Raw genomic sequence first — 12,719 nt, 5'->3', positions numbered from 1 at the left:
TACCACACGCATTTTTTAAAAGTCATATACTTACATATTACTTTGAAGTCTGAAAATTCCGTATTGTGCGTGGCAGGTTTTGGAATATGATTACTATCTCTCTGTGCTTGTACGCTTATCTGTATCTCAGGAAATACACTAAAACTAAGGGAAAACAGTAGTAAAGAAACATCCTTACCGAGTCAGTGGTTGGCATGATTCAGACTTTGAATGTGGGAAGGAGAGAAAGAAAGGACACACAAGTGCCAGAAGACATAAGCCCACACTGAGCAACCCATCCGCCCACCCTAAAACTTGGAAGACGTTAGCCCGCGCCGTTCTCTGAACCGGGAACTGACCTGTGGGTGGGAGTGGCCTGTAGCTCAGTCATGCGATGGTATTTTCAATAACAAAAACATAAATTCTGGCATCTTATTACTGACAAGTAAAACTTAAAATAGGTACTCACATAGAAAACAATCAGATATATAAGAACTGCAAAAAAAAAATACATGTGGAAATCCACCCTTCCATCATACTGAGCGACATTCACGTTTTAAATGAGACGTATGTTAATTTTAGAGCCATAGTTGGAAAATAACATGAATGTTTACTGTGAAGGCTTTAACATCTACCTTCAAATACAAACCAAAATTCAAATACAAACCAAAATCCCTAAGACTAAGTATTGTAGGGCAGAGCTCACAAACCACAGTCTAGGAGTCCCCGGGCTTCCCTCAGATCCCTTCCAGTCAACCACAGAGTCAAAACGTGTTCACATGAATCCCGTATTTAGCATCAGCCGCCGTCATTGTGTCGGCACCTGCGCTAATGCTCAAAGCAATGACGGGTCAGACTGATGGCCCCTTAGCACAAATCAAGGCAGCAGCATCGAACTGTACTAAGTCAATGAATTTATCATGGCTATGAATTCACACTTCAAAAATGGGGGTGCGGTTTCACTGACGAGTGTCTTTGATAAAACAGAAAAAAATGACTACTTTTATGAACATCTGACTCCCGAGCACACGTTGGTTCAATAACCTGTGCCCCACGACAGGATAAACTCTCCGTGGGCCACACCCCAAGTGTCATGGAGCTCTCAAGAAAGAGCACCTGGGACCTGCCCAAGTCGTGAGCAGACCGAGCCCATTTTTCCACGGGCTCACGCTTTCACGTGCAACGGTGACCGACGAGCCGCATCTACAGGGGCCTGCGCGTCTGGCAAGCACTTCCTCACACGTGGACGAGCAGGCCTGGCCCTCCAAGGGCTGCCAACTATAAAATCTGAGCTTTGGTAGGAAGTTGACTTTTTTCTGATCCACCGTAGTATTAACAAATGTGATATTTTGATACTGTTTAAAGAAACGTGTCAACACTCAGAAAATCCACCTAAGTCAGTGAACCAGTATTTCCTAAACGGTCAATGCGCGACAACAAAACCATGCGTGGGTAAAAGATACATTCAAAGAACAAGACAGACAAACTCTAATGTAACAGAACATAAAAAATATTTTTAAAGGATCTTGAAAAGAAGAATGAGCAGCAGAAATTGAAATACTTAGGCTCAAACCAAAAACTTTCATATAACTGATTCTCTTATCACCCATGTCTCTTAAAAACAATCACCCCAAAAGTCACCCCAAGTTTTTGCCAGTACAAAAATTCATTAAAGTGAAAATGTAATGTAGCCTAAAAACTCATTAGAAAGCTCACGTAAAATCACGGTACTGGTTACAAGCACTGGTCTAGAAGTCGGCTGCACTCAGAAAGTCATCAGATAATACATAAAAATAACATGTTTGAAAGACATCTTCCCCATGCACAGGCTTTATACCAAACACGTACACAGAAGTCACACGGTTTAAGAATACAATGGTTTTTAAATATTTGACTGTATCCGACAGTATTTGCATTTTTGCTCCCTCCTCGTTTTCTCAACATATGGAACCAGATTCAAAGCAACGGGAAAAATGGACAATCTGAAGTCTCAGCACCAAAACCGTGACTGATAACAGGGCACAAAAAGAAATTATAAGACAAATTTTATAGGTTCTCTCATAAAAATCAGGAAATGAAAAGAATAGTAAGTAGGTCACCATGGAAAGTACCACTCATAGCAAACAAGAGTAAAGAGAAAGTACATTCTTACAAGGAACAACAGTTTACATTTGGAAAAAGCAAAAATCTAATCTTCTATTAGCAAAACATGTACGGAATCAAGCAACGGAGAACAATAAGCTACAATTCTGAACATAACAAGCTAGCTGGGCTGCTCCGAACCAATAAACACCCAAACAAGACTAACGAATGAGCATTTTTTCACGGGTCTTCGTTTTAGGAGTCAAACCGTCTTTTACTACGTAAACAGTAAGACTCTCAGATGAAATTTTAGAAAGCAAGACAAGACTTCTACCCGTCATGCCCTTGTCAGCACAGATGGTGAGAAGCTACACTCAGCAGCGCTCTGCCCCCTGGCGGTGTGCTTCTGGCTCCCAAAATGGAGGATGGCTTCAAAAACACAAAGAAAGGGGCGCCTGGGTGGCTCAGGCGTGGAGCATCCGACTGCAGCTCAGGTCGTGATCTCGTGGTCCAGGAGTTCGAGTCCTGCGTCGGGCTCTGTGCCGACAGCTCAGAGCCTGGAGCCTGTTGCGGATTCGGTGTCTCCCTCTCACTCTCTGCCCCTCCCCCACTCACACTCTGTCTCTGTCTCTCAAAAATGAATAAATATTTTAAAAAATTAGAAAACACAAAGAAAATATCTGATATTCTATAAAAATGGTCTTGTCCGTTCTGCCTAGTCAACTGGGCACTAGCAGCAATAATAAACTTAAGGAAGTTTGAAACGTCAGAAACTGAAAAAAGTTTAAGCAAATTCATCTCGTTCACACCTAGAGTTAACGCAGACAATTCCAGTTTACTCCTCTTGTCCTGGCAGAATTATTACTCACGTACGTTCCATACGGTTCTCTCTTAACGATAATGCCACGACAACATTTAAAAAGCAACTCCCAACATGGAGGAAACGTACTTCAATATAATTAAGGCCACATATAACATACCCACAACTAATATCCTTAACTGTGAAAAGCCAAAAGTTTTTCTTCTAAGATCAGGAACGAAACGAGGACGCGCACTCTCTCCATTTTTATTCATCATACTATTTGAATCCTATTGGAATAAACGTATTCGGTAAAGTTGCAGGACACAAATACACAAACATCTGTTGCATTTCTATGCACCATTAATGGACTTCAAAAGAGAGATTAAGAAAACAATCCCAGGCACAATTGCACCAAAAATAATAAAATACCTAGGTATAAATTTAGGCAAGGAGGAGAAAGACCTATACACTTATAGCTACAGACGCTGATGAGGAGAAAGACCTATACGCTTATAACTACAGACACTGATGAAAGAAACGAAAGACAACACAAATGAAAAGATATATCATGCCCACTGGTTGGAAGAATATTCTTCCAATGGAAGGGTTCCCAACCTGAGGGAAGAATATGGTTAAAACGTCCATACTACCCAAAGCAATCTATAGATTCAATGCAATCCCTATCAAAATACTCAAGGTATTTTTCACAAAACTAGAATAATTCTTAAATTTCTATGGAACCACCAAAGACCCCAAACAGTCAAAGCAATCTTGAGAAGGAAGAACGAGACTGGAGGTATCATGCTCCCTGGTTTCAAACTCTACCTATGAAGCTGCCAAAACAGTATGGCACTGGCACAAAAACAGACACACAGATCAATGGAACAGAACAGAGAATTCAGAAATAAACCCACATTTATACAGCCAATTAATCTTCACCAAAGGAAAAAGAATTATACAACCCAGAAAAAACAGTCTCTTCAATAAACGGCGTTGGGAAAACTGTACAACTACATACCAAAAAATGAAACCAACCGGACCACTTTCTTTTACCATATACAAAAATAAACTCAAAATGGATCAATAAAAACTTATCTATAAGATGGGAGACTATAAAACTCCTGTAAGAAAACTCAGGCAGTAAATTCTTGGATCCTGGTCTGAGCAATATCTGTTTGGATTTGTTTCTTCAGACAAGGGCAACAAAAGCAAAAATAAATGAATAAAACTACATCAAATTAAAAAGATTCGGCAGAGCAAAGGAAACCATCAAAAAAAAAAGGGGGGGGGTAATGTACACAATGGGAGAAAATACTTGCAAACCACATATCACATATACCCAAACAAAGAGTTCACACAATGCAATAGTGAAAGAAAAAAATCAATTAAAAAATAGGCAGAGATTTTTTTTTTATCTGGGGGCACCTGGGTGGCTCAGTCGGTTAAGCGTCCGACTCTTGATTTCGGCTCAGGTCATGATCCTGATCAGGGTCTGTGAGTTCGAGCCCCATATCGGGCTCTGCGTGGCCAGCGCAGCGGCCAGCGCCGACCCTGATTAAGATATTTTCTCTCTCCTCTCTGCCCCTCCCCATTCGTGCACTCTCTCTCTCTCTCTCTCTCAAAATAAATAAACATTTTTAAAAAATGGGCAGAAATTGTGAATGGACATTTTTCAAAAGAAGACATACAGAAGGCCAACACGTGCATGAAAAGATGCTCAACATTAGTCCTCATCAGGAAAACGCAAACCAAAACGCCAAGAAGCTACACTTCACACCTGTTAGGGTGGCTGTTACCCAAGAGACAAGAAATAACAGCTGTTGGTGAGGATGCGGAGAAGAGGGACCCCTCGTGCACTGTTGGTGGGAATGCAAAGTGGTGCAGCCACTGTGGAAAACAGTACGGAGGTTCCTCAAAAATTTTTAAATAGAACTACCCACCATACAATCCAGCAACTCCACTTGTGGGTATTTATCCAAAGAAAACCAAGAGACTAATTCAAAAAGATACAGGCACCCCTCTGTTCACTGTAGTCTTATTTACTACAGCCCAGATATGGAAGCAACTTCAGTGGTCATCAATGTATGAATTTGAATAAAGATGTGGCATACATACACCATGGATTATTACTCGGCCATTAAAAAAAATAAAATCTTGCCATTTACAACAACATGGATAGACCTGGAGAGTATTATGCTAAGTAAGTCAGAGAAACACAAATACCATATGACTCCACTTATGTGAAGTCTGAAAAGCGTTAACAAACACCACCAGTGACAACAAAAATAGAAATAGACTCAAAGATACATAAAATAATTGTCAGAGGCGAGAGGGGGTGGAGGAGGGACAAAAGAAGGGAAGGAGAGTGAAAGGTACAAACTTCCATTTACAAGATAAATGCGACCTGGAGATATCATGCACAACGTAGGGACTTTAGTTAATGACACGTAACAACTCTGAACGGTGACAGGTGGTAGGCAGGTTTATTGTGGAATCTCCTCCTAATGTCCGCAAATGGGTACGAATGCTGGGTCACTATGTTGTATACCTGAAACTAATAATGTTGTATGGCAACTGCATTTTCATCACTCTCACTCACTCACTCTCTCACACACACACACACACACACACACACACACGCCACAGTAAAGCGTGCTGTGTGTAAATGAACGTAAAAACATGACCCTGCAAACAAGTGCAACAGAAGTTCACGTCATTTTCTGTAGGCCACGCAATGTAATTTTCTTTGACACCAAATTTTTTTTTGAACAAAAGTACAGAAGTCTTGGCTACTTTCCAGTCACAGTAAGCTACTCAATTTCAGTTCCTCTAAATAATTTCATTCATGACACACGCCTGTAAACTTGCAAGTATGAAACTTCAAATTATCCTTACGTTCTGGAGTCAACTATCAGGAAAATATCTTCGACGTGGGCTATTTCACCTTAAAAAGTACATGTACTTCCTAAGTTAAATTATAACACAATTTTGGTCAATCACATATGCCAAAATGCCGAGTGAAGTTTCACATTTGTATTGTTGCTAGAACCAAACCTCGACCAGATGACCGAGACGGGCAAAGGAAAGCCCTCACGAAACCCCTCGCTAGCCCTCGGCCTGCTTGATTTAGCCCCGAGGCAGGACTGGAAATGTTAAGACAAGCTTCTGCTCATTCACAGTAATGCATAAAGACGGTCCAGCTTTGACAACACGCCCACACCTGCCATCAACTCATACATACGGGGATCCTAGCTAGAAGCCCACCGATGGATTCTCAGGTCCGCCAGCCCTCAGTGGCAGCTAACAGGCGGGGGGTGCACCCCGACCTGGCTGATGGGTCTGGGAGATGTGGCCGAACTGCTTAGAATCTAACTCAAGTGTACATGTAGGTCAATTCTTCAGCTCTCTCCTAGGCTTCTTCAAGGTGAATGAGCATATCCTAACTACAATCGGCCAGGAAAATAAGAGAAACAGCAAACTTCTGAACAAAAATCAACAGAATTTACCTAACCTGAAAATAATTTTCAGTTATTCAAGAGATCAGTTTAGCTTTATGTACCATGAGTAGTATTCGTATCCATTTCATTTACAATAAAGGAAAACAGATTTACATCACGATAATTGCTAGGATTACTTTTTAGCATTTTCTGACTTCATGCCTAAGCTCAAGTCTGGTAAGACTGTTTATAAACAGAATCACCAATGCCTGGTAATAACGTTTTGCGCACAACTGCTCGATTAAATCCTTAACGACATAACACCAAGCCTTCTCTTCTGCAGCTTCCCACCAACTTGGTACATGCCCTGACCGTCTGTGACTCTGACTCTTTCAAGAAGACGGCAGAGCCACTTCCACTGCTGTGCTATTAACCGCAACCAAAACTTGACAGTTCTAGAAAAGACCAGTTACAACAGTTACCTGCCATTAAGTCTATAAACTGCAGAAATTAAAATTAGTTTTCATCGGCAAGAGGAGAGCAAATTGAAGCTGGGCTCGATGCGGTTTCAATTTAAGACGTGAGACGATGTGAGACAAGGGTTTCACCTCAGACTGACCGGCTCACACCCATACAGACCTAAAACTCAACCAGTTATTACAGGAAAGAAAGGTTAAAAAAAAAAAAAAAAAAAAGGTTACAACCACCACTGAGTTCCAAGTCAAAAAAAAAAGACAGAGATGCCTATAAATACTACAAACACATCATCGGCCACTGCCTGTATCATTATGTATTAGTCACCAACAAAAGGGATCTTCTGAAGTATCGATGTTCAACAGCCCAACTGCTGTTTTCAAAACAGTCTCAAATACAGTTCAGGGGTATGATGCAGCATAGGTACAACCTAAGTACCAGTCTGGAACATAGATGGAGCTATAAATTATGCAACTTATCACTACTTCCTACTCCACCTCTGCTGACAAACCAGAAGTTGTTTTTTACGCACACCTCTGGGTAACATGAATCACCGCATTACTTCCCCAGATTAACCAGAATATTAAAATATGACACATTCACCTTCAACAAAGCACATGTGGGTGTCTGTGCAAATTCTAGATTATTTTTGCCCATCGGGGCAAAAAGAAGACAATGAGCTCAATAAATTATTTTTAAAAAACGGACTTTAAGAACCACCTCACGAAGTAAAAGGGTCCACCGCCTAGAATAGTTTTTGCATTTAGGTGTAACCTTTATGCAAAAGAGAAACACGTGAAAAGATAAATCTTTAAAAGCCTAACAAATACATTGCAGTCAGTTTTTAAGATGCATATGCCCCACGTTTGGTCAGGAGTAAAGGTGTGTACGGAAAGGACGCCGTATTCACCGCTGCTTTTCCACAAGAGTAAATTCCTAAGCTCTTGCTCTCATGAAATCAGGAAGAGAAACACAAACCAAGGGCTACAACGAACGACAAGACTGGGATGAGTTAAACAAGAGAACGCCACAAGCCAGAGGGAGACCTCTGGGGAACCAGAGAAGCCCTCTCCCGCGAAGGCAGAAGTGAAGATGAGCAAGAAGTGTTCTACCAGGACAAGTAGCAAGAAATCACGAAAAGAAAGCAAGCCTCAATATTAAGAAAAGAACAGGACTAAAAAGCTTTAAGATTTTATTAGGAGCCATCGTTTTCCACAGGAATCAAGACCTTAATTCAACTTAACACCAATCTCCTAGTGATAAAATGTCAACGTTAAGTTTAGATCAACTCTCGTTTTAAAATTCCAAAAGAATCTAGGAGCCAAGTGAGGAAGGGGTTGAAAAATACGCGGTAAGATATGACCTGCTTTTTGCGTGGAAGCTCTCCTTTTACACATAAATGTGAATCTGAAAGACAAAAGTAAACTTATTAACCAGGTCGATTTTAGGACGTACTCAGATTTTCTTAAAAAGTAATGTAATCCAAACACCAAGTTTATCAATTTACTAAACACAGAAGCCACAGAATTATCAGTGATTATCAGGATTGCCCGAAATCACCAGTCACAGATGATTAACATAGTTATACAATTTGATAACAAATACTGATCACTGTACCCTCCTCCTCAGAAAAGCAAACAACAGAAAATAAACCACAACTATACTCTCCTATCCGTACATGGAAAGATTATCCAAATATTTAAAGATAAGGAGGCTTAAAGCGCATTGTTAAAGTCAAATTCTGGAGTAAATTTGCCTAACATTTATTGAAAATAACAAAGGCCTAGATCGTGCTTACATTCTTGTAGAAAACTAAGGAAAATGATTTGTGATGGCCAAACAGAGTAACAATTCATCATCAGATGGTACAAACTTCTAGACATGAGTTTAGATACAGCAATGGGAACCCGTGAGCCTTGAAACATTGGTTTAGAGAAACACTAACATGAAGGTTTACCTGCATCATAATGAAAAACACAACATGTTAAATGTGAAAGTCAACTTCCAAGGCCAGAATAAATTTAATAGTATGCAAAGATTCCCCAAAAAACTTAATATTAAGCATGAATGAGGTTCTAGAGAATGAAAAAACTAATATAAATAACACAAAGACATTTTTAAAAGCCAATTTTCTTTGTTATGAAAAGCTCTCCCATATAATTCTGGAGGATCATTTCTAAAAAGAGATCAAGCATAAGTGGGGAGAAAAACTAACTGAAATTCACGACCACGATCCAAAATAGTCCTTCAAATTTGCTTTGCTTCAAGACACTTACAGAGGCACTTTTCACCCTCAGAGTAACCATGGAAAATAAAAAGTACCTCTCCAAATGACAGGCCAGTTTTAGTAACTACTAATATCTCTAAGAGAATAGAGAAAAAGTTTCAAGTGAGTGCTTAAAAATGGAATTTTTTGAAACCAATTAACTACAATCTGATTCTGGTTTAGGTTTTTTAACATGCCAACTGAATTCAAAATCTCAAACAGTAAACTGAAATATCTATTACTAAATTGAAAAACTCTTCCTTTTCTCAACCAGACTTGGGAAATCTCTAAAAAACACGATTATAAATAGATTCATTCATACAGAAAAACAAAACAACCACGTTCCAAGAAAATATTTTACATCCGAATTTTTTTAACCAGAGAGAAGAAAAATGAACCCATTGTTCTCAAAGACAACATCGTACGAAGAGTCAAATTCTTGCCCGCCCGTCGCCTTTCAGAAGACGTGCTGGTAAGTCTAGGAACGAACACGAGTACGTGTTACCAGTGTGCCTCCTAGGACCTAAGTGAAAATCATTTGGGAGGATGGGCTGTGAATCAGGACTAACTTACCAGGGTGGAAACTGGCAAGCGAAGCTCACAATGCATATTAATATTCAAGCAAGGACTGAGATGAATGGCTCTGCCCAGCAAGGCGGAAGAAATCCCTCCACCGCAGACAAGACCAAGAGGTTGAACACGGAAACGTCAACGTTACTCAAACGGACGAGCTGGCGTCTGGCGACAGGAGAGAATGCTCACGACAATGTTCACCTGTGCCCACTCGATGGGCGCCTGAAGGCTGGTGTGGGAGCAAATAACACCGACCCTGAAGTGGCTGTTGGAGCCAATCAAGGCTAGGTGCTGGGAAAACAGTCCCCCCGGAGTGCTGGCGCCCGGTGCAAGGTGCACCGCACGGCTACGCCCGGGATCCGCACTCGCCCGCAAGCGTTCACGTCCACCCTAACCCGCACGACCCCTCCGGTCCCGGCTGAGCGGGACTCGAACCCAGCCCGCAAAAACCCTGGAAAGCCTTCCAGCCGCTCGGCCATAAACAACTGCCATTGTCCTGGGCCAGGAGCGAGTGTGACTTCCTCCTCTTCCCGGGAGCACGCCCAGGGCTGGGCGCCCCCCGGCGAGGCCCGGGAGCCGCCGAGCGACCCTGCCCGGCCCCGCCCCCGCCCCGCCGGGTCACCGCGGACGCCCGCCCCGGGGCCCGGCCCGGCGGGGGGAGGGGCGCTCCGGCTTCAACCTGGGAGGCCGGCGACGAATGCGAGAAAGCCTTTCTTTCCAAGGGAGTTCAATTCCGGGCCGCGTTATCAGCAAATGCGCACGATTAGAACTTTCCTGATATTTACTCTACTCTCGCGGCTGGCAACCCCCGAGTTTGCAAACCCACTGGAGCAAAACACCGCCGGTCACATGCTCGCCCGAGTGACAAAGGTCCGCGCTACCCACAGCCCGGAGCGCCGCGGACCCCGAGCCGCAGTCAGGGGGAAACGCGGTAAAGTCACGCCCGCCTCCCGCCGCAGGGCCTCTCGGCCCGCGACCCCCGCGCCCGGCCCGCGACCCCCCCCCCCCCCCCCGAGCCCGGCCCGCGCCCCCCGCGTTCTGCCCGCCGACCCCGCCCCCGGCCCCGCCCCCCCGGCCCCCAACCCCCGGCCGGGCCCGCGACCGCGCCCCCGGTTCCCCGCGGGGCACGCGACCCCCCCGCCCCCCGCGGCACAGGTGACGCCGCCGCACCCGCGCCCGGCCCCGCGCGGGGATCTCCCCCCCCCCCCCCGCCACCACCCGGGCCCCGGGGCGCAGAGTGGGGCCCGGGGGCGGGGTCGGCGGCGGGGGGGGGGGGGGGCGCCGCCGCCGGGGCTCGGGGAGCGGGGCGGCCTGAGGGGCTCGGCGGAGGGGGAGGGGCGGCCCCGGGAGGGGAAGGACGCTCACCTCGGTGGGCTGGCTGATCTCGAACAGGTCCAGCCGGTTGGCGTTCCAGTGGTGGATGATGTCGGCCAGCTTCCGCCGCTCCTCGTCGCGGCCGCCCGCCGACATCCTCCCGGCCGCGCTCCTCGGCCCGCGCCGCCGCGGGGGTCGGGGCCGGGCCGGGTGGGACCGCGCGCGCCCACAGGTCCGCGGGCCCGGCCGCCCCGCGCTCGGCCGCCTCCGCCCCGCCGCCCCGCGGGCTCCGCAGCCTCCTCGGGCTCCCGGGCTCCTCGGCCGCCTCGGCCGCCTCGGCCGCCTCAGCCGGCCCGCCCCGCGTCAGCCCCGCCGGCCGGTGTGCGCCCGAGCGCCCGCACACGCCGCCCGCGCGCCCCGCCCCGCCCCGCCCGCCGTGCGCGCCCCCGCGCCCGCGTGCCCGCCCCCGCGCGCCCGCGCCGCCGCACCTCGGGCGGCCTCCGCTAGGTGCTGCTGCGCCGGCCGCCGACAGGCCGCCGCGCGCCGGGCCGCCTCACCTCCTGCGCGCCGGGGCGGGGCGGGGCCGGGGCCGGGGCCGGGGCGGGGGTCGAGGGGCGGGCGGGGCGGGGCGCGGGCGGGGGGGCGGGGTTCGGACGCTGCTGGGTTCCGATGGCGCTGGTTCGCCGGGTGCCGGGTTCCGACGCGGCTGGGTTGGAACGCGTGGGTCTGGGTTCCGACGGTGCTGGGCTGGAGGGTGCCGGACTGCGGGGATGCTGGGTTTGCAGGGTTCTGGGTTCTGACGGGCGGGGCTGGGTTCGGAGGGGGCTAGGTTCGAACGGGTGGGGCTGGGCTCCGACAATTTGGGTTTGCAGGGTGCTGGGTTCCGACGAGCGGGGCTGGGTTGGGAGGGTGCTGGGTTCCGACGGGCGGGGCTGGGCTCCGAGGGGTGGTGCCGGGTTCGCCCGGGCGGGGCTGGTCCGGGACGGATGGGTGTGGGCAGTCAAGGGTGGAGGGACAGAAGAACGCAGGCAAAACTCCCCGAGGGCGGGCTGGAGGGCGCGGGAGTCTGGCAGGTACTGACCTATGCAGCAGGGCCTGTGTCCTGCTCCCTTGTCACCCCGCCCGGTTTCCCGCGGGTGTCTCTCGGTCACCAACGGACCCCATCCGGGGCGATTCCCTTTTTGTTGGGGTCAAATCAGAGCGCACGTCTTGGAGCTGCTTTCTTCTGAGGAGGGTGAATTATCATGGTGTGTGCGTGCATTTCAGAGATGAGGTTTGTGAAACCCTTGCCGTGCTCTGGGAGGCCAGCCTCTCCTCTGCTCTCCTGCTGAGGCCTCCACGCTGTTGTCCGCTATTTCCATGCAGGGCAGGGTGAAGCTGGGGTGTCCAGCTCCCCTGGTGTGTATCCACTCAGATAACACATCTTTTCTCAGGCAAATGAGAAAAATGAGTCTACAAAACTCCACAGACGCAGAGCACGGAGTTTGCAAACTTAAAATGATAGAGAGGGGAAGAGTCATTTGACCTTCCCTTTTTCTGCTACCCCTTAACCCCCGACGGTAAAGCCTCTAAGTGTCCCGCTTGATGTGGACACCTAAAATTAATTTCAGTAGCAAGTTTTCTAAATTTTAGGAATGTTTGTCTCATTAGCTGCTTCCTCTTTAACTGCCCGCTAGCCCTCCCCCTCCCCCGCCCCTCAAAAATGTTTTTCTGGCTGCAGAACACATTCCAACAGACTATGTCCTCCGTGCCACGCATACAGGTGAAGTTGGTTTCTTATATGATCTGCGAT

At 47.2% G+C, this 12,719-nt stretch overlaps 1 protein-coding gene across 9 annotated transcripts in view; it reads right to left on the bottom strand.

Annotated features, from left to right (window-relative positions):
* Nucleotides 1–11,083, bottom strand: part of AFDN (afadin, adherens junction formation factor) — a 138,604-nt gene extending 127,521 nt beyond the window's left edge. For 8 of the 9 annotated variants that reach the window (XM_042940300.1, XM_042940302.1, XM_042940303.1 and 5 more), the window contains exon 1: nt 10,979–11,083. In XM_042940300.1, coding sequence (XP_042796234.1) covers nt 10,979–11,083 — 105 coding nt within the window. Of the gene's footprint in view, nt 1–9,613; nt 9,633–10,978 lie in introns of those variants that run through there. The other variant, XM_042940307.1, reaches the window with a different exon arrangement.
* Nucleotides 11,084–12,719: the final 1,636 nt, after the last annotated feature.

The sequence above is a fragment of the Panthera leo genome, chromosome B2 (genome assembly GCF_018350215.1).
Source record: "Panthera leo isolate Ple1 chromosome B2, P.leo_Ple1_pat1.1, whole genome shotgun sequence".
NCBI lineage: Eukaryota > Metazoa > Chordata > Mammalia > Carnivora > Felidae > Panthera > Panthera leo.
Note: the sequence above shows the minus strand (reverse complement) of the source record. Positions and strands in the feature narration are given on the sequence as shown.